At 37.8% G+C, this 25,037-nt stretch overlaps 1 protein-coding gene across 1 annotated transcript in view; it reads right to left on the reverse strand.

Moving 5' to 3' along the window:
* Positions 1-573: 573 nt before the first annotated feature.
* LOC115942739 (guanylate-binding protein 7-like) overlaps positions 574-25,037 on the reverse strand; it is a 51,343-nt gene continuing 26,879 nt past the window's right edge. The window contains 10 exon segments of the mRNA XM_081817095.1: positions 574-628; positions 6,755-6,896; positions 19,725-19,896; positions 20,764-20,954; positions 21,281-21,383; positions 21,656-21,868; positions 23,224-23,504; positions 24,600-24,695; positions 24,698-24,757; positions 24,760-24,840. Of these exon segments, the coding sequence (XP_081673221.1) occupies positions 574-628; positions 6,755-6,896; positions 19,725-19,896; positions 20,764-20,954; positions 21,281-21,383; positions 21,656-21,868; positions 23,224-23,504; positions 24,600-24,695; positions 24,698-24,757; positions 24,760-24,840 (1,394 nt within the window).

Raw genomic sequence — 25,037 nt, forward strand, 5'->3', positions numbered from 1 at the left:
TTCTTGTGAGATGGGTCTGCCAGTAAAAAATTCTCAGTTTTTATTTATCTGGAATTTTTTTTTTTTTTAGTTTTTATTTGTACACCTGACAATGTGTACAACAGCTAGTTGTTCAGTGGCTCACTGAACAACTAGCTGTTCAGTGGGCCGCAAGACCCTGACAACTGAGATTTCTTTAAATGTTAAGTCAGTATATTAAAAGAGGAAGGTCAAATTAAGTTCATCCATGCCTCTGTATTTGCAAAAGTGGCCTGGAACACTCTGGTGCTGTATATCTCTCCCTTTATCCCCACTAACTGTGACAGTCTGATTAGTTCTTTTATCAAGAAAAGAGTCTCTGGTTCTCAATTAAGGGATTTCTTGTCTCAAGGACAACTTGGAACTATTTTTACTGAACACATGTCAGTTAAAAACAAGAGCAGGAACAAGCTCTTAGTTTCTCATAAATAGGCCAGATGTTAAGAAAAACCTCCTTCCTGTGTAACATAATGTGTGCAGTTTTTATTTTTGTTTCTATGTCAGGCTTGAAAATTGTTCTAAGGACTTTTTCTTTTAAACACTAGGTGTGAAAAGCTATATTTCCTCACTTTCCAGTATACTTGGAGTTGCAGCCTGTAGAATACTTATTCTAAAAGACAGAAACAAATCAAATTAATTTGCATGTTAGTATTATTACATTAAAATTTATGTATTTATATATGCTTAATGGTTTCAAATGTTATCCAGAATTACAGGTCTAGAATGTTTTTATATTAAGCTGCTTTACACATGGAGAACTCCATGCAGAACATTTTACAGGACTCAATAGCAGGAGTTCATTTATTTAGTTGGGGTTACTGAGTCTCATATACAATAGGAGGCAAGACCAGCAAGTTAGAAAAACAACTTTCAGGGTGTGTGTGTGTGTGTTTGTGTGTGTGTGTGTGTAGAGAGAGAGAGAGCAAATGTACATCCCATTCTCTTCTCACTCCAGCCCTTGGCGACCACCATTTCTACTTTCTGTGTTTGAGTTTGACTAACTTAGATACCTCATATAGGTGAAATCATAAAGTATTTGTCTTTTGTAATTGATTATTTCACTTAATGCTTTCATGGTTAGTTTTTTTTTTTTTTGATTTTTTTTTTATTCATGGTTAGTTCTTGTTTTAGCATGTGACAGATTTTCTTGTTAAGACTAACATTCCATTGTATATATACACAACATTTTCTTTATCCATTCTTCTCTCCATATAGACATATGGGTTGCTTCTACCTCTTGAACATTGTGAATAATGTTGCAATAAATGTGGGTATGCAACTATCTCTTCAAGATCTTGCTTTCAGTTCTTTTAGATGCATACTCATTAGTAAAATTTCTGAACCATATGGTTAACTCTATTTCTAATTTTTTGAGAATCCATCTTATAGTTTTCCATAGCAACTGCATTTTTTTTTTTTTTTTTTTTTGGAGAGAGAGAGAGCATGCGTGTAGTACAGGGAGGGACAGAGAGAGAGGGAGAGAGAGAGAGAGAGATTTTTTTTTTCTTTCAAGATTTTATTTATTTACTTGACAGAGAGAGAGAGCAAGCAGGGGGAGCAGCAAGCAGAGGGAGAGGGAGAAGCAGGCTCCCCGCCGAGCAAGGAGCCTGATGCAGGGCTTGGTCCCAGGACTCTGGGATCATGACCCAAGCCAAAGGCAGATGATTAACCGAGCCACCCAGGCGCCCCAAGAGAGAGAGACTCTTAAGCAGACTCCATGCTCTGCATGGAGCCTGATGTGGGGTTCAATCTCACAACCCTGAGATCATGACGTCAGCCAAAATCAAGAGTTGGACACTTAACCAACTGAACCACCCAGGCGCTGCCATTTTTTATTTCCATTCACATTATACAAGAGTTCCAATTTCTCCATATTTTCACCAATATTTGTTATTTTCTATTTTGTTTATAGTGGCCATCCCAATATGTGTGAGATAATATCTCATTATATTTTTGATTTGCATTTCTCTAATGATTAGTGATATTAAGCATTTTGTCATATGCTTCTTGGCTATTTGTTTCTTCTTTAATGAAATGTCTATGTAACTCCTTTGAACATTTAAAAAACTGAGTTACTTCTTTCTTGTTGTTGTAAATTGTAGAAGCTCTTTATATAGTCTAGATATTTGTCCCCTATCAGATATATGATTTTCAAATATTTCCCCTCATTCCGTACATCGCTTTTTCATTCCATTGGTTGTTCCCCCCCTTTTTTTTAAATCAGATTATTTTTCTTTTTTTTTTAATTTAAATTCAGTTAGCCAGCTTATCATTAGTTTCAGATGTAGTGTTCAATAATTCATAAATTTTGTATAAAACCCTGTACTCATCACATCATGGCTGTTTCCTTTAATGCACAGAAGTTTTAAAATTTGACATAGTACCGTTTTTCTGTTTTTGCTTTTGTTTCTGTAATTTGTTATTGTCATATCCAAAAAATCATAGCCAAAACCAAAGTCATGAAATTTTCCTCTATGCTTTCTTCTAAAAGTTTTATAGGGGCACCTGGGTGGCTCAGTTGGTTTAGTGTCTGCCTTCAGCTCAGGTCCTAATCTCAGGGTCCTGGGATTTAGCCCCATGTCTGGCTCCCTGCTCAGTGGGGAGTCTGCTTCTCCCTCTCCCTCTGCTCCTCCCCCACAAATAAATAAAAATTAAAAAAAATTTTTTTTAAAGTTTTATATTTTATGTCTAGTTCTTTAATGTATTTTGAGTTAATTTTTATATATGTTTTAAAGATCCAAGTTCATTCTTTTGTATGTGGATGTTCAGTTTTTCCAACACCTTTATTAAAGAGACTGTCCTTTCCCCCTTGTGTGGTCTTGATAAGCTTGTTAAAGATCATTTGACCACATATGTGAGGGTTTATTTCTGAGCTGTCTGTATGTCTATCCTTATGCCAGTACCTGACTGCTTTAATTACTGTAGCTTTGTAATATGTTTTGAAATAAGGAAATGTGCAGCCTCCAACTTTATTCTTCTTTTTCAAGACTGTTGGGGCTATTCAGAGTTCCTTGAAAGTCCATATGAATTTTAGGATACTTTTTATATTTCTGCAATAAAATGTCATTGGGATTTTGATAGGAATTTCATTGAATCTGTAGATTGTGTACAATAGAACGGACACTTTAACAATATTAACTCTTGTAAACCATGAACATGGGATGTCTTTTCATTTATTTGTGTCTTCTTTAGTTTCTTTCACCTAGGTTTTATAGCTTTCATTGTATAAGTCTTGCCTTCTTGGTTTAATTTTATTAATTATTTTAGTAATTTGTATTTATATATAATAATTTATATTATGTATATATGTTTTTTTTTTTAAAGATTTTATCTATTTATCTGAGACAGAGAGAATGAGAGAGACAGAGAGCACATGAGAGGGGGGAGGGTCAGAGGGAGAAGCAGTCTCCCTGCCGAGCAGGGAGCCCGATGCGGGACTCGATCCAGGGACTCCAGGATCATGACCTGAGCCGAAGGCAGTCGCCCAACCAACTGAGCCAGCCAGGCGCCCTATATATGTTTTAATATACATGTTTATGCCTCAAAAAATTATTTAAAAACATTCGGGGGGGTGCCTGGGTGGCTCAGACAGTTAAGCATCTGCCTTCGGCTCAGGTCATGATCCCAGGGTCCTGGTATCGAGCCCCACATTGGGCTCCCTGCTCAGCGGGAAGTCTGCTTCTCTCTCTCCCTCTGCCTGCTGCTTCCCCTGCTTGTACACACACTCTCTCTGTTAAAAATAAATAAAATCTTTAAAAAAAATTTCAGGAATAAATCTAACAAAATGTACAAAGAGTATATGCTGCAAAATATAAAATATTACTGAAAGATTTAAAAGGGCTAACAAATTGTGGGACATAAGATGATGAATTGGAAGACTAATTTTGAATGTCATTTCTTTATATATTTATCTATACATTTTATACAATTCCTAGTTTCACACATGTAAGGAAAATTGATTCATGACAACTATAGCAAAAGGATAGTCTTCTCAATAAATGTTGCTAGGTCAACATTACACGCTCATGAAAAAAAAATAAAACTTGACTCTTACCTTCTAACATTATAAAATTGATTCTAGGTGGATTGTAAATCCCAATATGGAAGACAAAATAATAAAATGTTTAGAAGAAAGTCAAAGAGATTATTTTCATGTCCTCCAGGTCAGGCAATAGAACAAATAAATCAATAACTTGTAAATAAATAATTGATAAGTTTAACTATGTTACTATTAAAAATTCATGTTACCACTAAGAGAATTAAAAAGTAAACTAAATGCTAACAGAAAAAAATTATAGAATATAGGGTATATAAAGAAGTCTCTAAATCAAGAAGGAAAAAAAAAAGGATAGACAACCCATTAGACACATAAGCAAAAATATTGAATAGGAAGGTATGCAAAAAGCAGCAAACATGAAAATGCACTCAACCTTCCTAAGCATCACTAATTATTTAAAAAAATTAAACCCACAATTAAAACTATACACTTACTACAATGACTAAAATTTACAAGTCTAACATTAGTAAGTGATGATAAGATTATGGAACTGGGAATTTTACACATCACCTATGACTGTATAAATTTGGACAATCACATTGAAAAACTGATATTACCTACCATAAAATGAACAAATACATACCCTATGAGGAAATAATTTCACTCCTTGTTATATGCAGAAATATTGTTACTGAATACAACAATTTGGATGAATTTAAAAAATATAATGTTGAACAAAAGAAGCCAAAATGAGATGAATCATCTACATAATTCAATTTATATAAAGACAAAAACCAGACAATAGCAATCTATGGTTTTAGAAGTCAGATAAAACTTTCTGTATTAGTTATCTGTTACTACATAACAAATTTTCCCCAAATTTAGGAGCTTGCAATAGCAACATTTATAATCTCAAAGCTTCTGTAGGTCACAATAATCTGGCTATGGTTTAGCTGCATCCTCTGCTTCAATGTCTCCTATAGGCTGTAATCACAGTGCTGACTGGGGATGGTAGTCAGCACAAGGCAAAGTGGGGAAGGATCACTTCTCCAGATCACTTCCCAAGATCACTGATGTGGTTGTTGGTAGGGTTCATTTCATTATGGGTTGTTAGACTGGAGGCCTCAATTCCTTGAAGGCTGTTGTCTGAAGGTCATCCTTAATTCATTACCATGTGGGCCTCTCTACCATGGTAACTTGCTTCATCCATGTGAACAAGCCAAGAAAGAGAGAACGAAAGGAGGGAGAGAGAGAAAAAAGAGAATAGGATAGAGAGAAGCAATAAGAGGGAGAAAATGCTATCAAGATGGAAATCAATCTTTTGTTACTTAGTCATATAAGTTACATCTCATGTTTATGATATTCTGTTCACTAGAAGAAATTCACCAGGCTCAGCTCACACTCAAGGCAGAGGCAATTGCATGAGAGTGTGAATAATAGGAGGCAGGGATCACTGAAAGCTAGTGCCAGAAATTGCTTTCTACAGTTCCTTTGTGGCAAAAGAGAGGGAGTGGAAATCTGGAAGGTGCTATGACTAAGTTTCTGGGCACATTTGTAAAATCTTATGCCTTGACTTATATAATGGCACAAAGACATGCCTACTCTTTGAAAATCTCCATAATATTACAATTTGGTTATTATTCTTTATGTATGTGAAATTTTGATTAATTTTTTAAAAACAAAAAACCGTAGAACTAGATTAGATCTCGGAGGGTAAGACTGAACATAGTTGGCAAGTTAAGAGCTTAGTATAGAATTCTAGGTGAGTGATGATATGGACATGGATTAGAAATAGTGATTTCTGTCTGACTCTAGATGTTTGTCAAATTTAGAATTCACAGGTTTTGTTGTTGGACTAAATTTGAGGCCTGAGAGAACAATAGGAATCAAGGATAGATTAAAGTAGTCATTATTCACCAAGATGGGGAAGACTGTGGAAGGATTACATTTAGAACCACAGGAGACAACCAAAAGTTTTAGTTTGGATATGTTAAACTTGCAATAATTACAGGGCAAGATATGGGGATGTCAAACAGTGAACTGAATTTATAGGCTTGAAACACATAAGTAAAGTTAGAGCTAGAAATATGAATTCAGGGATTTTTTTTTTTTTTTTTTTACCTAGGCTCCACACCCAGTGTGAAGTCCAAAGAGGGCCTTGAACTCACAACCCTGAGATCGAGATCTGAGCTGACATTAAGAGTCAGAGGCTAAACTGACTGAGCCATTCAGGTTCCCCTCAGGGATAATTTTTATAGATTTACTCCAGTCATGGAAATGGAGCACCAGATTAAAGAAAAGAAAGGTTTCAAACAGAAGAGCCACAATACTTGGAGATTAAGATAGTAGAGCAAATTCCAGGGGAACCTGGAGCACTTGAAAGAGGTTTGGGAGTACTTGAGAGAGGTGCTGTTTATACTGTGTGTAGGGGCACAGAGCAGTGAGCACTTTAAATGTTGAAATTACCTGCTATTGGAATTTTATCCTCATACAATGTTGGGTGATCGGTCTGGATTCAGTCAGGAAAACAGAGCCACCACCAAGCATTACAGAGAGAATTTGTTTTATGTAGGAATTATGTGAATACTAAGGACTAACTTTAATGACAAAGGGGTGTTGGGGTATGAAAGTCTGGAAAGAGGAGAGTCAGGGGAGGATGAAGGTATAATTACTAAACACTACAGCCTGAAGAATTGGTGAGGGGTAGACAAGCCGTTATTTGTGGAGAAGTCTGAATACCTGTGCTGCCATCTGGTGTCAGTGATCCTGGACAGTTCTGCAGAAACATCACATCTGACCACCACTGTATGAAGCCACAGCTGCTCGAGAATAACTGCATTTTTTCTACTTGCATCATCCAAATCTCCTTTGATACTTTTATCTAGGATATATAAAGGATAGTCATTATTCCAAAGAAGATATATAAATGTTAATGCACATGAAAATATGCCCAAAATCATTACTCAAGAGGGAAATGTAAATAAAAATCACAATGAGGTACCATTTCATGGCCACAAAGATGGGTATAAACAAAATGACAGATGATAAAAGGTGTTGGCAAGGATATGGAGAAATCAGAGCCCTCCTACACAGCTGGTAGGGGATGTAAAATGGTGCAGTCAATTTGGAAAACAGTTTGGCAGTTCCTCAAAAGTTTAAACTTAAGAGTTACCATATGACCCACCAATTCTACTCCCAAGTATATACCCTTGAGAAATGAAGCCAGTCACAAAAGACCCATTAAATTCTATAATATGAAATGTCCAGAGTAGGCAAATCCATAGAGACTGAAAGCAGATTAGTTGGTTACCTAGGGCTGGGGATTGAGCAGAAATACTGCTAATAATACTGTTTCTTTTTGGAGTGATGAAAATTTCTATAATTGATTGTAGTGACGGTTGCAACAACTCTATGCATCTACTAAAAACCACTGAGTTGTACCTTTTGAGTTTGTGAATTGTATGTATGTGATTTATATTCCAATAAAGCTGTCATCTTTTTAAAAAGAAGGCTATGTAACCTGCAGTCATGTATATACTGCCACCTCTTTCCATGTCAGCTCCTCTTAGTCCCATTCTTCCTTGTGTCATATGACATGAAATTTGCTATGGAATTTTTGGGTATTTGCTAAGGACAGTTGAGGTTAAGATACATTTACTTTGGGTCTAGTGGGATATGTATATTTTTGGTTTACACTTACATTCATAAATTGTTAATTCTTTTCTACCTGTTGCAGTGTAGTAATAATGACTTGCAGGAATTTTCCTACTGCTCACTGTCCATCATGATGTGAAGGTGTAAGGACAGAGGCCACATATGGGATCACATCTTAAGGTCCTCAGCACCAGCGTATGTGAGTAGTGGATATAAAACACGGTTTGTAGCACAAAGCACCAAAGCTAGTCTCTGCAAAACATTTTCCAGTCATGAGCTGAATAACCTTTTAAATGAGGAATTCAGTTCTTCATTTCATATGGTATTTGTCTTTCTCTGACTGGGTATTTTGCTTAGCATTATACTCTCTAGATCCATCCACATTGTTGCAAAGGGCAAGATTTCATTCTTTTTTTATATCTGAAAAATATTCCATTCTATGTATATACCACCCCTTCTTTATCCATTCATCTATTGGTGGACACTTGGGCTGCTTCCATAGTTTGGCTATTGCAAATAATGCGGCAGTAAACACATGGGTGCATGTATCCTTTTGAATTAGTGTTTTTGTATTCTTTGGATAAATGCCCAGTAGTACAGTTACTGGATCTTAGGATAGTTCTATTTTTAATTTTTTGAAAAACCTCCATACTGTCTTCCACAGTGGCTACATCAGTTTGCATTCCCACCAACAGTGCAAGAGGGTTCCTTTTTCTCCACATCCTCACCAACACTTGTTTCTTGAGTTTTTGATTTTAGCCATTCTGACAGCTGTGAGGTGATATTTCATTATGGTTTAGATTTGCATTTCTCTGATGATAAGTGATGTTGAGCATCTTTTCATGTGTCTATTGGTCATCTGTATGTCTTTTTTGGAGAAATATCTGTTCACGTCTTCTGCCGATTTTTAATTGGAATATTTCTTCTTTGGGGGTGTTGAATTGTATCAGTTCTTTATGTATTTTGGATACTAACCCTTTATCATATATGTCATTTGCAAATATCTTCTTCCATTCAGTAGGTTGTCTTGGTTACATTGGCTGTTTCCTTTGCTGTGTAGAAGCTTCTTATTTTGATAAAGTCTCAATTTATTTTGCATTTGTTTCCCTTGCTTCAGGAGACATATCTAGAAAAAATGTTGTTATGGCCAATGTCTGAGAAATTACTGTCTGTGCTCTCTTCTAGGATATTTATGGTTTCAGGTCTCACATTTAGGTCCTTCATCCATTTTGAGTTTATTTTTGTGTAAGGTGTAAGAAAGTGATCCAGTTTCATTCTTTTGCATATAGCTGTCCAGTTTTCCCAACACCATTTGTTGAAGTGACTTTCTTTTTCCCATTGCATATTCTTGCTTCTGTTGTCAAAGATTAATTGATCATATAATTTATTTCTGGACTATATTCTGTTCCATTGATCTATGTGTCTATTTTTGTGCCAATACCATACTATTTTGATTACTATAGCTTTGTAATATAACCTGTATGTTGATTTTGTATCCTGCAATTTTACTGAATTCGTGTGCCAGTTTTAGCAGTTTTTTTGGTAGAGTTTTTCGGGTTTTCTACATAGAGTATTATGTCATCTGCTGAGTGAAAGTTTGACTTCTTCTTTGCCTATTTGGATGCCTTTTATTTCTTTTTGTTGTCTGATTGTGGAGGCTAGGACTTCCATTACTATGTTAACTAACAGTGGTGAGAATGGACATCCCTTCCTTGTTCCTAACCATAGAGGAAAAACTCTCAGTCATTGAAGATTATATTAGCTGTGAGTTTTTCATATATGGCCTTTATTATGTTGAGGTATGTTTCCTCTGAACCTACTTTGTTGAGGGTTTTTAGCTTGAATGGATGTTGTACTTTGTCAAATGCTTCTTCTGCATCTATTGAAATGATCATGTGGCTTTTATTCTTTCTTTTATTAATGTGGTGCATCACATTGATTGATTTGCAAATACTGAACCACCCTTGCAACCCAGAATAAATCCCACTTGATTGTGGTGAATGATTTTTTTAGTGTATTGTTGGATTCAGTTTGCTAGTATTTTGTTGAGAATTTTTTCATCCGTGTTCATCAGGGATATTGGCCCGTAGTTCTCTTTTTTAGTGGGGTCTTTGGTTTTGGAATCAGGGTAATGCTGGCCTCATAGAATAAGTTTGGAAGTTTTCCTTTCCTATTTTTTGGTTTAGTTTGAGAAGAATAGGTATTAACTCTTCTTTAAATGTTTGGTAGAATTTGCCTGTGAAGCCATCTGGCCCTGGACTTTCATTTTTTGGGAGTTTTTTGATTAATAATTCAGTCTCTTTGTGGGTTATTGGTCTGTTAAAGTTTTGTATTTCTTCCTGTTTCAGTTTTGGTAGTTTATATGTTTCTAGGAATTTATCCATTTCTTCCAGGTTGTCTAATTTGTTGGCATATAGTTTTTCATAATATTCTCTTATAATTGTTTGCATTTCTGTGGTGTTGGTTGTTATTTGTCCTCTCTTATTTGTGATTTTATTTGGGACCTTTATCTCTCTTTCTCTTTCTCTCTCTCTCTTTCTTTGGTAATCTGGCTAGAGGTTTATCAATTTTTTCAAAGAACCAGCTCCTGCTTTCATTGATCTGTTCTATTGTTTTTTTAGTTTTTGCTATAACCTTTATAATTTCCTTCCTTCCGTTGGCTTTAGGCTTCATTTGTTGCTCTTTTTCTATCTCCTTTAAGTGTAAGGTTAGGTTATTTGTTTTAGATTTTTCTTGCTTCTTGAGGAAGGCCTGTATTGCTATATAGTTCCCTCTTATGACTGCTTTTACTGCATCCCAAAGGTTTTAGACCATCCTGTTTTCACTTTCATTTGTTTCCATGTATTTTTTTTTAATTTCTTCTTTGATTTCCTGGTTTGACCCGTTCATTGTTTAGTAGCATGTCATTTAACCTCCTTCTATTTGTGGTCTTTCCAAATTTTTTCTTGTAGTTGACTTGTAGTTTCATTTTATTGTGGTCACAAAAGGTGCATGATATGATCTCAGTCTTTTTTTATTTGTTGTGGCCTGTTTTGTGACCTAATATAAGACCTATTCTGGGGAATGTTCCATGTGCACTTGAAAAGAATGTGTATTCTGCTGTTTTCTGGCGGAATGTTCTGAATATATCTGTGAAGTCCAGCTGGTCCAATGTGTCATTCAAAGCCATTGTTTCCTTTAGATTTTCTGTTTAGATGCTCTGTCCATTGGTGTAAGTGGGGTGTTAAAGTCCTCTACTATTATTGTGTTTTGTCAATTGGTTCCTTTATGTTTATTATTGTATTATGTATTTGGGTGGTCCCATGTTGGGTGCATAAATATTTACAATTATTACATCTTCTTGTTGTTTTGTTCAGTTTATGATTATATAGTGCCTTCTTTGTCTCTTGTTACAGTCTTTTTTAAAAATCTAGTTTGTCTAACTTAAGTATTGCACTCAAGTATTGCTACTCTGGCTTTCTTTTGACATCCATTTGATGTCACTTATCCACATGATAAATGTTTCTCCATCCCTTCACTTTCAACCTCCAGGTGTCTTTAGGTCTAAAATGAGTCTTTTGTAGGCAGCAAATAGATGGGTTTTACTTTTTTATCTTATGTCTTTTGGTTGGAACATTTTGTCCATCTTTATTCAAAGTAATTATCGATAGATATGTATTTATTGCCATTTTATTACTTGTTTTGTCAATGTTTCTGGAGATTTTTTCTAGTCCTTTCTTATCTTTGTCACTTTTGGCCTCTCCTTTGCATTCATAGAGTCCCCTTTAATATTTCTTGCAAGGCTGATTTAATGGTCATAAACTCCTTTAGTTTTCGTTTGTCTGGGAAACTCTTTATCTCTCCTATTCTGAATGATAATCTTCCTGGATTATCTTTTATTCTTTTTTTTTTAAGATTTTATTTATTTATTTGACAGAGGGACAGTGAGAGAGGGAACACAAGCAGGGGGAGTGGGAGAGGGAGAAACAGGTTCCTGGCTGAGCAGGGAGACTGATGCGGGGCTCGATCCCAGGACCCTGGGATTATGACCTGAACCCAAGGCAGACACCTAACAACTGAGCCACCCAGGCACCCCTGGATATCTTTTATTCTTGGCTGCAGATTTTTCCCATTCAGCACTTTAAATATATCATGCCACTCTCTTCTGTCTTGCCAAATTTCTGTTGAGAAATCTTCCGCTAGTGTGATGGGTTTTCCCTGGTAATTTAAGATTTCTTTTGTCTTGCTGCTTTTAAGACTTTTTTGTTATCACTATATGTTGCAAATTTAATTACAATATGTCTTGGTGTTGGCCTGCTTTTGTTGATTTTTATGGGTGTTCTCTGTGCCTCCTGGACTCGGGATGTCTTTTTCCAGATTAAGGAAAATTTTCCAGATTAGGGAAGTTTTCTGCTATTATTTCTTGAAATAAAATTTCTTCCCCCTTTTCTCTGTTTTCTTCTTCTGGGACTCTATAATATGAATGTTATTACATTTGATAGAGTCACTGAGTTCCCTAAGTCTATTCTCATGTTGCATAATTCTTCTTTCTCTCTTTTGTTCAGCTTCATTATTTTCCATTATTTTGTCTTCTAGGTCACTAATTTGTACCTCTGCTTCTTCCAGCCTGCTGTTTATTGCATCAAGCCTGTTTCCAATCTTGTTATTGAATTCTTTATTCTTAATTCTTTTAAACTCTTTTATCTCTGTGGTAAGGGTCTCACTGATGTCTCCTATTCTTTTCTCAAGCCCATTGAATATCCTTATGATTGTTGCTTTGAATTTTCCTTCAGGCATGTTACTTATATCTGTTTTTCTTAGATCTCTGGCCGTGGCCTTATCTTATTCTTACATTTGGGATAAATTCCTCCACCTTGGCATTTTGCATTTTCTCTAAGTCTCTGCCTTCATCTCTGTGTTAGAAAAGTCAGTTATGTCTCCTGCTCCTGAAAGTAATGGCATTATGAAGAAGAGGTCAAGTAGTGCCCATGGCCTGGTGCTTCAGGGAGTGTCTCTGGTATGTGCCCCATGCACTCTACTGTTGTGTTTTGGCTGCTCTATTCTTCAGGCCAATCATCTGCAGAAGTTTTTGCCTGCTTGGGCAGTGTTCGGTTGCTGGCCTAAAGGTGCTGATTTTTAACTAGGTATACTCTGGTCTGCTTGTGAAATGAGACCTGACACCAACTGCACCAGAACTGAGGCCCTGCAGAATATTCTGGTGGGGAGATGTGATGTGGGCAGGGGTTTGTGCTGGCCTACTGGGGGAGGGGACTGCCACACTGGGACTGAGAAGGGCAGTCCTGCCATAGTACGGGCTGGGGGGAGGGGGTGGCAGGCTTGGTGTAAGCAAGTTAGTCAGTGTCAGTGCTGAACGACTTCTGTTTTTATGGTGAGGGGTGGGGGAGGGAAGTGACACCAGCCATCTCCTTTGTTTCCAGAGAAATATCTCCGGGAATTTTCCCTCTCAAGGACACACTCAGGGAAGAGCAAACAGTCTCCCCACTGTGTGCCCCAGGCATCCCCCCCAGATAGCCATTTCCACACTGCCCCCCCTAGGTTGTTTGCCTGCCTTTTCTTCAGGAGCAATACAGTGCCCTCTGGTCTCTATCCCAGCCACCCCTTCTGACCTTTAAAACTCCAGGCTTTAAGCCCTGCTGGTTGCAAGAACTCATGAAATTCAGCCCCTTTCATTTTCTAAGCCAATGGTTTTGGGGAAATGTTCTCCTTGTGAGTTCCCCTGTGTGCTTCTCTTTTTCACTGTTCTCCATGACCACAGCTCGCTCCCCTTCACAGTGCTCATGATCCATTTCTCCCCAAACCACATCTCCATACTTCCTACCTTCTTGGATGTGTCCTCTTCTCTCCCTTTAGTTGTGGAGTTTGTTTTGTCAGTCTAGGAAGACATTTTGATTATAATTTTTCTCTTACCAACATATTCTTCTGTAATAAGACTTATTGGGATGGGTTAAATAGATGATGGGGATTAAGGAGTGCACTTGCAGTGATGAACACTTGGGTGATGTATGGAAGTGCTGAATCACTATATTTTACACCTGAAACTAATAATAACACTATGTTAACTAATTGGAATTAAAATAAAGCTAAAAAAATGTCTTCCTAAAGTAATAGAGTGTAATAAGTGTCAGCTTGATTGAACTGAAATTACATTTTTTGATACCCTACACATTTTTTTAAATAGACTTTATTAATTTTTTTAAGAACAGCTTTAGGTTTATAGAAAAATTAGCAAAAAGTGAAGTTTTTGTATATCCCTTAACCCCTCTCCACCTCCCAATTTTCCCCAATTATTTATATCTTACATTAGCATGTACATTTGTTAGAAATGATGACTCAATGTTGATAGATTAAATTCCATATTAGAGTTCACTCTTTGTGTTGTACATGCTATAGGTTTTAACTAATATATAATGACCATTATGGTATCATACAGAATAATTTCATTTTAAAGATCCCCTGTGCTCCACCTATTCATCCTTCTCTCCCTCCCTCTGAGCTCCTAGGAACCACTAGTATTTTCACTGTTTTGCTTTTTCAGAATGCCATACAGGTGGATGACAGTATGTAACCTTTCAGATGGGCTTCTTTTCATTTAGCAATATGTATTCAAGTCTGCTCATGTGTTTTGTGTCCTGATAGCCCATTTCTTTTTAGCACTGAATAACATTCCATTGACTGGATGTATCACAATTTGTCTATTCACCTGCTAAGCATATGTTGGTTGCTTGTAAGTTTGGGCAATTATGCATAAAACTGCTTTAAATATCTGTGTGCAGGTTTTTGTGTAAATCTGTTTTCAACTCATTTTGGTAAATAACTAGGAGTATGATGTCTGGATCAGATAGTAAGAATGTTAAGGTTGGAGAGAAACTACAAAATTGTCTTCCAAAATGGCTGTACTATTTTGCATTCCCACAGCAATAAATGGGAGTTATCACTTTACATCTTTAACAGTATTTGGTGTTGTGAGTGTTTGGATTTTAGCCACTTTAGTAGGTGCTTAGTGGTATCTTACTATGGTTTTAATGTGCAGTTCTCTAATGACATATGATGTGGAGCATCTTTTTGTATGCTTGTTTGACATCTGTGAATCTTTGATGAGGTGTCTGCTCAGATCTTTTGCCCAATTTTAAAGTGGGTTGTTTTCTTATTCTTGAGTTTAAAGAATTGTTTGTATATTTTGGTTACCAGTTCTTTATGAGATATATATTCTGCAAATATTTTATCCTAATGTGTGGATTGTCATTTCATTCTCTGAATGGTGTCTTTTGAAGATCAGAAGTTTTAAGTTTTAATGAAGTCCAACTTATCAGTTTTTTATTACGGATTGTGATTTTTGGTGGTGTATCTAAAAAGTCGTCACCAAACCTAAGGTTTTCCCTTATGTTATCTTCTAGGAATTGTATAGTTTTATGTTTTACATTTGGGTCTATAATCCATTTTGAGTTTATTTTTGTGAAAATTGTAAGGTGTGTCTATACTATCTTCTTTTTCTTTTTGGTTTATGAATGTCCAGTTGTTTCAGCATCATTTTTTGAAAAGATTATCCTTTATCCACTGACTTGCTTTTGCTCCTTTGTCAAGACCACACAGTCTTGATTACTGTAACTTTATAGCAAGTCTTAAAGACTTTATAGCAAGTCTTAAAGTTGGGTAGTTTCAGTTTCTTTTTTCTTCTACTTCAATATTTGTTGTTTATTCTGGGTCTTTTGCCTCTCCATATGAACTTTAGAATCAATTTGTCAATATCCACAAAATAACTTGCTGGGATTTTTACTGTGGTTATACTAACCTCTAGAAGTGACAGCTTGACAATATTGAGTGTTCCCATTCATCACATGGACTATTTCCCCATTTATTTAGATTGTCTTTGTTTTCTTTCATCAGAGTTGTTATTTTCTTTATAAAGATCTTGTACATATTTTTTTTCAGATTTATAACCTAAGTATTTAATTTTCAGGGGTGCTAATATAAATGGTATTGTATTAATTTCAAATTCAAAGTGTTCACTGCTGATATATAAGCAAGCAATTGATTTTTGTAGGTAAACCTTGTATCCTGTAATCTTGCTATAATCATTTATTAGTGCCAGGAGTTTTTTGTTGTTGTTGATTCTTTGAGATTTTCTACATAGATAATCATGTCATCTGCAAAGGAAGATAGCTTTATTTCTTCCTTCCCAATCTATATATCTTTCATTTCTTTTTCTTGTCTTATTTATTAGAACTTCTAGTATGATGTTGTATAGAAGTGGTGAGAGCAGACATCATTGCCTTGTTCCTGATCTTAGTCGGACAGCATCTAGTTTTTCACCATTAAGTATGATGTTAGCGGCAGGTTTTTTGCAGCTATTTATCAATTTGACGAAGTACTCTTTCTCATTTGTGGGAAGTTTTATCATGAGTGTTAGATTTGTGAAATGCCTTTTCTTCATTAATTGATATAATCATATGATATTTCTCCTTTAGTTTACTGACTTGAGTTTAACCTAACTCTGTAAAAGTTGGTGTGGCACCTTGCTTTGGAATTAGTTGTTATTTGGCATCTAGTATTCTCAGTCCAGGGTCCTTAGTGGACCCCTCATAGGAAGAGTCCCATTTAGCATCCTGAAACATAAGAAGAAGGAGCCCCAAACTGATGATATCCTGATCCACATGGGGTTCCTGAAAATGCAGACCTTAAGCAGTTTCAGGTCATCAATCTATTTGATGCAATTCTTCAGCTAATAAAAATCTGGGAATAAAGGAATAAATGATTTTGGAGTCAAGATTTATAGATTTACAATATTCTTGAACAAGAGCAAGAGGCACTAGCCACTGTGAGAGAGAGTTAAACACAACAAAACAAATACTCTGATATTGTTGGGATTGGGGAAATCTATTTTAAAAAAAAGAAATAAGAAGAAACTGTTATGTACAAATTTAAAAGAATAGCTGCCCTTAGTTCAGCAGTTAGTATTTTTGAGCTTGGGGAGAAGGACAGAAATTAAAATTTAAGAGGTTTTTGTATTTGTATGATTGATATCAGAAGGATGGATGCTTCCTCTATGACCTGGGTTCTAGATGCTAGCATTAAATATTTGTGAATGTGGAAAAGACAAAAGGATCACAAATGCCACTCTCCGAGAGGTCCTGATGTCCCTCTGTTCATTTCCCTCAGCACAGTATCAGCTGACTGTAACTTTTCCTCCATTCCACCCTGAATTGAGTATAATTTGTCTCATGATACATATTTGATGGTGACTATAGGCACTACCGGTATGTACCATCCTAGTTTCTTGGCCATTCCTCAGCTTGCCCTGACCCTATTACTCCAGGAAAAGATTTGATGTCTGGCAGTGAGGCTAGTTGGAAAGAGCATCTTTGCCCTTGACCCAAAGATCCAATCTGCAAAATTAAAATAATAGTTAGCTAGTTTGGCTTCCCTTCATTGTCTGTGATATCTGGTTCAATAGTGAATATCTATACAAGTAAATTTTTGTTAATCTCCACTTTTGAAAGTATCATTTATACATGTCATCAAACCTTTTGAGAATAGTTCATTTAAAGGTAAGGAATTTTCAAATTTGAGATTTTGTTATTAGCCTAACCAAAGCCTGCTGACAAAAAGCTATTACTTTATGTTTTGTCTATTTGTTATTATTATAAACCTCCCCGTCCTTCAAAACTAGCATTTCCACTGCTTTTGTATATTTAAAAACAAAGAAAAGTTCTCATTCTTGGCTAACCTGCATCGTGAAAAGGACAAATATTTTATCATTAAATAAGAAGTAATTACTGATAAAATAATGTTAAAAATAAAGTGTGTGAGGGGCTGCTGGGTGGCTCAGATGGTTAAGCATCTGCCTTGAGCTCAGGTCATGATCCCAGGGTCCTGGGATAGAGCCCTGTGTTGGGCTCCCTGTTCAGCGGGGAGTCTGCTTCTCCCTCTCCCTCTGCCCCTCCCCCTGCTCGTGCTCTCTCTCTCTCTCGCTCACTCTCTTTCTCAAATAAATAAATAAATAAATAAAATCTTAAAAAAATAAAGTATTTGGTTGGCTACAAAAGCAACAATTAATCATATTCAGAAGGATTTTAGATGGCTTCAGAGAAGAGGTGCCATTACTGCTGGATCTTGAAGGATGACTCAGATTGCAGCAAAGAGAAATTGGAGGAAATGTATTTTAGACTGAAAGAAGGGAATGAGCAAATATATAATGGTAGTAAGCAAATGCTAGGACTCAGCTGGAGTTCACTATATCTGTAGGCTCATTAAAGATGAGGTTGATAGATCAGTTGGGACCTGAGTCACGGAATTTATTCCAAAGGCAGATACAGGCTTTGAAGGTTATTAGGTATGTTCAGAATAGTATTGAGTTCCACATTCTGATGGCAGAAGGAAGAAGAGTAAAGTGAGGACACTGGAGATAGAGATCACTTCAAAGGTTGCTGCTACAGCTTAGAAGACATATTACTACTGTTCTACCGCTCCAGGCATGTGTGGAAGCATTGTTCCACAGTGTTGTTCAGGGAGTCGGGTTCCTTCCATCTTGTTTTGTATCCACTAAGAAAGCCTATTTATCTGCAAGGTCAAAGCTCAACTGCTGCCAAATCTGATCTAGTAGGAGGGAAAAGATGTACTGGTGGAGCACAGGAGCATAATTTTATGGCCCAGACTTTGAGTCACATACACATACTTTTTTTTTTTAAGATTTTATTTATTTGATAGAGAGAGACAGATAGTGACAGAGATAGTGAGAGAGAGCACAAGCAGGGGGAGAGGCAAAGGGAGAGGGAGAAGCAGGCTCCTTGTGGAGGAGGGAACCTGATGTGGGGCTCAATCCCTAAAGGATGGCAGCTCCCATATTTATTCTAACATTTTTTGAACACCTGGTGTTTGTGTGGTGGCCTCTGTGCTGGGACAGAAATGTGTTCCAGTTCTAATGATGCCTTTTGGGAGAGAATGTAGGTTTGATTCTAACTAATTCTCAGTTCTACTTGAGGCAGCATGGCCACACCCATCTACAAAAAATGGGAATTGCTAACAATGTGTAGAAAACAGGCTATCAAGCTGCATGTTGGAATAAGGAAGACTGTTCCCTTACACTTTACAGAGTAACTCACACAGATCTGGAAACAAATGCAGCAAATTATAGGGCTTTCTGGATTCTGTATTTCATATCAGGCATAATCTGATACTTTCATGACTCAGTGGATCCATTTTAGATCTATCTGATGGTTTTACTAATACCCTAAGGACTATAGGACTAACGTCCTACTCACTCCAGGCATTATAAAAACATACTATTCTCACTACAAACAGCAGCCTAGCAATCTGGGGGTGCCATCTGTTCACTTCAAAGACTAACACTACAGAAAGTGCTAGAGTCTTGTGGATTTAAGGACCTCAGCAGAGTCCAGATGGATCTGAGGTTTCAATGAATCATGTCTTTATGATTCTCCTTGGGATCATGATTTTCATTAGTTTTGGCCCTCCTCTTCCTGAGGAATCACAGACTTACCTTTAGCTTGTGATTCAACATTTTTTCCTGCTCCCCCTGAAAGTTTTCTCTTTCTCTCTCCGACTTATCTCTCAGTTGGGCTATGTTTTCTTTGAAGCTTCTCTCTTGAGCCTCCAATTTTTGCTGTTGCTACTTGTATTTCTGGCCTGGCAGGTCCACTTCCTTCTCAGATGCCTCCTTCTTAGCCTGCTCAGCTGTCCAACAAACATCTTAGAGAGAAGAAAGCAACAATCAGGTCTGATGATTTTATTTTGCAGTATTTTATTTGTTTTGCTGCAACTGCAAATCTGGCCTTTTCTTATACTTCTCTTTTACAATCTTGTTTACTATTTCTTTAATTTGATCAAAATTAAGTCTGACTTTTGTATGTCACACCTTAGTAATCATTGGTAATCATGGTTTATCTTTAAACTTTTGTTAGAAGAAACTAATATGACACAGGCTTCCAAAGTATGACACAGCATCACAAAACCCCCTCATTTTCTTAATCCCTAAAAGGAATTCTGGACCTATGTCATTATGAGCCCAGAATCTTCATCCCCACACCAGGTAACTCACTAGGATCTGGCATTTCTTCCCCTAACACTTTATCAATCACATCAAAGATCCATGGGCCCAATGAATATTTATCTTCATTATTCATGGCAATCTCTTTTTTTAGTAGCTGTATCTCTGCATGCAACTCCTCAGATTTCTTTAGAAATCCTTCATTAAGAAGTTCTTCTTGGATCTATAAAAGAGAAGGAGTCCACTTTTGAAAATCCTCTGTTATCAACAGTAAGGGTTTTGAGTTTAACAGTTTCAGCATTGAAGCATCATGTCTACTGTTCTATCACCTGAGAGGGCTCTTTGATGAGTCTGTCCTGGAGAGAGGGAGTATCCATGGTTTACACCTTCCCATGATTCCCTCAGCACCACCTCACTAAGAGTGGGGTGGGGTCAGGCTAGGTCAGACCTGAGAACTATCCTCACGAGAGGAGTTCCAGCACTGACGATGCCCTTCAGAGCGATGTAGGATTAATTCTAATTATTTCTCAGTTCCACTGAGGTAGCATGAACACACACATCTAACAGATAATGGGAACTGCTGCCCCCCCTCTAGACTGCTGCTTATCAAGTGCCAGGTTGAGTTGAAGAATTAATTTTCCTCTGTGCTTTGCAAGATGACTCACACAGATCTGGAAACAAATGTAGTACATTTTAGAGCTTCCGGAATCTTGTATTTCAAGTCCAATCTGATACTTTTAAGACCAGATGGAGTTCTTTCAGGTCTGTTTGATGGTTCAACCAAGAATCCTAAGGACTAGTGGACTAAGGCCCTATTTAACTGGGGCCTAATGAGATCACCCTAACAGTCACCACCAACAGCAGCCCAGCACCCTCAGGGATGTTAATTGCACATTACAAATTCTCATACTAGGTGCTGGAGTTTGTGGATTTAAGGGCCTCAGCAGAGTCCAGACAAATCTGAGGTTTCAATGAATCATGTCTTTATGATTCTTCCTGGGATCATGATTTTCATTAGTTTTGGCCCTCCTCCTCCTGAGGAACCATGGCACTGTCCACTGGTCACTGCCTAGGCTCTGTGCAGACTTACCTTCAGCTTGTGATTCAACATTTTTTCCTGTTCCCTCCGAAGGTTTTCTCTTTCTCTCTCCAACTTCTCTCTCAGTTGGGCTATGCTTTCCTTGAAGCTTCTCTCTTGAGCCTCCAGTTTTTGCTGTTGCTTCTTGTATTTCTGTCTTAGCAGCTACAGTTTTTCAGCTGCCTCCTTCAAAGCCCACTCAGCTGTTCCACAATGTTTTAGAGAGAGAAGAAAACAAAAGTCAGGTCTGAGTCTAGCCTCCTCAGCACAGATACCAAACTGATGTTGAAAAGGTAGCTGAGAAACCTCTGAATTATGTGGGTTACCAAGAGCACATTTCAGAATGTGATCGAGATGGCCCTCCTTGTCTGTCAGATTTAAAAAGACAACTCTGATTGTTATATTTAGCAGTGCTGTTTCACAGAAAGAGAGGAAGCTCTTTGTTTCAGGAAGGTTTTGCTCTCATCTCTGTCTGAAAGTAGTGCAGGAACCTACCCACTCTGCTAAGAGCTCAACCCTGCACCTGTACCTGCTAGGACCTTCTCCTGATAGGTGAGGACATTGTCTCCCTGCAGGATGGAGTTTTCTACTGCCACCTGGTTCTGTAAGAAGTGCTGGAGAACTTCATTTGCCTGAAGAAACAAGGAGCAGAGACATGTCATGTAGCAAAGAAAAATTGTTCTCTTTAATCCAGAATTCCCAATTCTACACCATTTCTTGGGAAGAAATATTTCTAGTCTCTTCAACAATATATAACTAATTGTAGATAAAAACTAAGAGGGTGGAGATATGGCAATGCTCTGCTTTCTCCGTTAAAATGGTGCTATAATCTTAGATTTTCAGAAAAAGCAACACCCTTTGACTCTAGGATTCTGACGACTACCCCTCTCTCTTTATTCCCCACCTTAACCCCTTTCCTGGGCACTAGTTTATAGTCCCATTCAACCTTTTCCTTTGCTTCTAAGTAAAGATGGTATCCTCCAGGAACAAAGAAAGTTCCTCTTGAAATGCTTTTCATCAGGGTCTCTGAAAGTTGCTTACACTGTGCCTGGGAATATTTGACAGAATCATCTTCATTCTGCAGCAAGAAATCTTCCTTTATCTCCTCTATGGTGTCCTGCCAGGGAAATGAGGGAGAAATCCAATAGAAAGAAACTGTAGGAGGGAAAGTTCAATGTCATCCTCTTAGAAAAAGCATCATGATCACCTATGAATAGACTGGAACATGGAATGGACCAGGAGTCAAGAGACTTTTAGTCCTAGTTCTTTTTTTTAAAATTTATTTATTTGAGAGAGAGAGAACACACATGTAAGTTGGGGAGGGGGTAGAAGGAGAGGGAGAGAGAGAGATTCTCCAGCAGGCTCCTCGCTGAACACAGAGCCTGATGGGGAACTCAATTCAGCAACCCTGAGGTCATCACCTAAGCCCAAATCAAGAGTCAGACACTCAACTGACTGAGCCACCCAGGCACCCCAATAGACTTTTAGTCCTAGTTCTGATCGATTCTCTGTGTTACTTGGAAAGCCCATTAACTCTCTTGGATTCAGGCTTATCATCTGTAAAATGATAGGGTTGGAAGACATAAACTCCAATTTTACTTCTGCTGTAGTATGAGTAACAGTGACTCAACCATCAACAATGAACAATAGGAAGTTGAATTGTGGCTGGAAATAGTGTTTCCTCAGAGGATTTGGGTTGCAATGGATGGAAATGTGTACAAAGAAAATCAAATACCCAGTGATGACTGAAGAATACTCTGAACAGAGTTTGGAATCTTTCATGAGTTTTCCCCCAAGGATTCAACTGTGTGAAGATAGAAGAAGAGAACTTTGGGATGGCTGGGTTGCTCACTTGGTTTGGTGTCTACCTTTGGCACAGGTCATGATCCCAGAGTTCCAGGATCGAGCCCCACATCGGGCTTCTTGCTCAGTGGAGAGCTGCTTCTCCCTCTGCCCCTCACCCAGCTCATGCTTGCTCACTCGTGCCCTCTCTCTCTCTCAAATAAATAAATAAAATCTTAAAAAAAAAAAAGAACAGAACCTTTTTCCTTGAATCTGTAAATTGCAATCCATGGGACTGGATATGCCAACAACCTTAATGAACTGGAGGCTCCTCAGAGGCCTGCAGATGAGAACTTGGGTCAGGCTGACATTTGTTTTTAGCCTTGTGATACCATGAGCAGAGCACATGACCACCCCGTGCCAGACTTCTGATCTGTGGGTTGGTGAAGCTTATTCATGTTTGCTGTTTTAAACTGGTAAATTCATGGCAATTCTCATGCAGCAATAGAAAATTTTTAAAAATGCCTATGTTAGAGTAAAAAGGTAATCTATAACCTGTAGAGCCCTGTCTCACAACAATCCAGGCTCCTTTGAACATGATAAAGAGATGAGCTATTTGATCAAAAATATAGGCTCTAAGCATCATTTCAGAAGGCAGAAATCAGGAGTGCTAAATGCTAAGACAATTACCATGAGTTTTTTCTGGAACTCCCGCTTGTCATCCTTGAAGGAGTGCTCCATGAACACTGCAGTGGCTTCCCTCTCACAGTCTGCATGCACATCCAGTAGCTCCTGGAGCATGTCTGTGGGGAGCTTCACTCGCTGGGCCATCTGCTCACTGTAGTGGTCAGCTGCCTTCTGCACGGCCACTGAGTTCTCACGCTGGGCTAGAGCTGTCACTGCGTTCTCCAAGCAAGGAACTGCTTCATGATTAATGGCATCCACATAGGCTTTCAACAGAGTCCCCAGCCCTGAATAAGCCAGGAAATTTGAGGATAAATACCAAGGTCTCAATCACTGGCTTATAGTTTTTATGGAGCATCATTCTAAGATCACAAAAACCCCACCTTATTTACAAGGAAATTTTATTTTCTCCTTTTGGGAATCTATTCCTTTCTAACAGCATTACTGTTTCCCTGTTCTTTCTTTTATTGTTCTCCGTTTTGTCCTATGACAATTTAAATTAACAATTACACAGTATGTGCATGGATTACTGGAAAAATGATTTCCCGTTCATGAGAATGAAAAGGAATAGATTATATAGGTGAAGTAATGGACACAAACAAGACCAGCTACATAATTTGTGTGGCCTGGTACAAAACAAAAATGTAAACTCCTACTTGAAAATGATTGAGAATTGGGGCGCCTGGGTGGCTTAGTCGTTAAGTGTCTGCCTTCAGTTCAGGTCATGGTCCCAGGGTCCTGGGATCGGGCTCCTGGCTAAGTGGGAAGCTTGCTTCTCCCTCTCCCACTACCCCTGCTTGTGTTCCCTCTTTTGCTGTGTCTCTCTCTGTCAAATAAATAAATAAAATCTTTAAAAAAAAAAAAAAAGAAGAAAATGATTGAGAATTCAAAACAGGGATAGAGACTCTTAAAGCAAATACGGGCCCATCTCCACACAGGGCACTACAGGACTGCTTACATCACATGCCCATGAAGCCTGCCCTGCACATAAGATTACACATAATTCTGTTTCTCAGTGGACTTGCAGGAACTCGTAACCTCTACTTATGACCTGACTCATGTAAATTTACAAAATATCTGCTATCTCCTTAAAGACAAGAAGTTATCTCATGGAATTTCTCAATATACAGATGTCCTCTCTTTAACTCCATCTTGCCTTTTTATGATTAGTGGATGAGGTTCCTGAGATATATTAGGTCTCAGCAGACTCTCACATAGGGAGACTTTAATGAATAAACACATATGGATATCTTTTCATGGCATGAATATCTGCTTCCATAGTTACACACAGATGTAAATAAAATTACCGCCAAATCCAGGGTATCATCAAAGCTCCACCACACACTGACACAGAGACGTGCTTTGGGACAAAGGTGATTCACAGCTCTCAGTGACAATGATTCCCTCTTTTAGGGTCTTGGTCTTTGTATGATTGAAAATATAGGTACAGAATTTCTTTGATTGCTCCTGGAAGTACTGTCCAGCTTGTCTTCTGGCACCTTCTCAAGATGGAATAAGTGATTTCTGTCATTTGTAGGCCAAAGATGAAGCACTTCCATTTTGGAAAGAACTGCCTGATACACTCTCTGGGCATGTTGGAGTTCTGGATTCTGGGATTTGTGCCTACAAAGTGGAAAAAAAATGATCACTGAAAGGTGGCTTTAGGTAAGGGGGTCAGGACTTTCATTTCCAGGCATTTTTGCATCATTGCAGCTCCTGTGCCTATAAATCTCCTTTAACTCAATCATTTCAAATCAACCTGGGCCATCACCACAGACAAGGAAAATCCATTTCTGCATGGAGCAGAGCCAAGAAAATAT

Source organism: Leptonychotes weddellii, chromosome 4 (assembly GCF_054177405.1).
Source record: "Leptonychotes weddellii isolate Sample4059 chromosome 4, ASM5417740v2, whole genome shotgun sequence".
Taxonomy (NCBI): domain Eukaryota; kingdom Metazoa; phylum Chordata; class Mammalia; order Carnivora; family Phocidae; genus Leptonychotes; species Leptonychotes weddellii.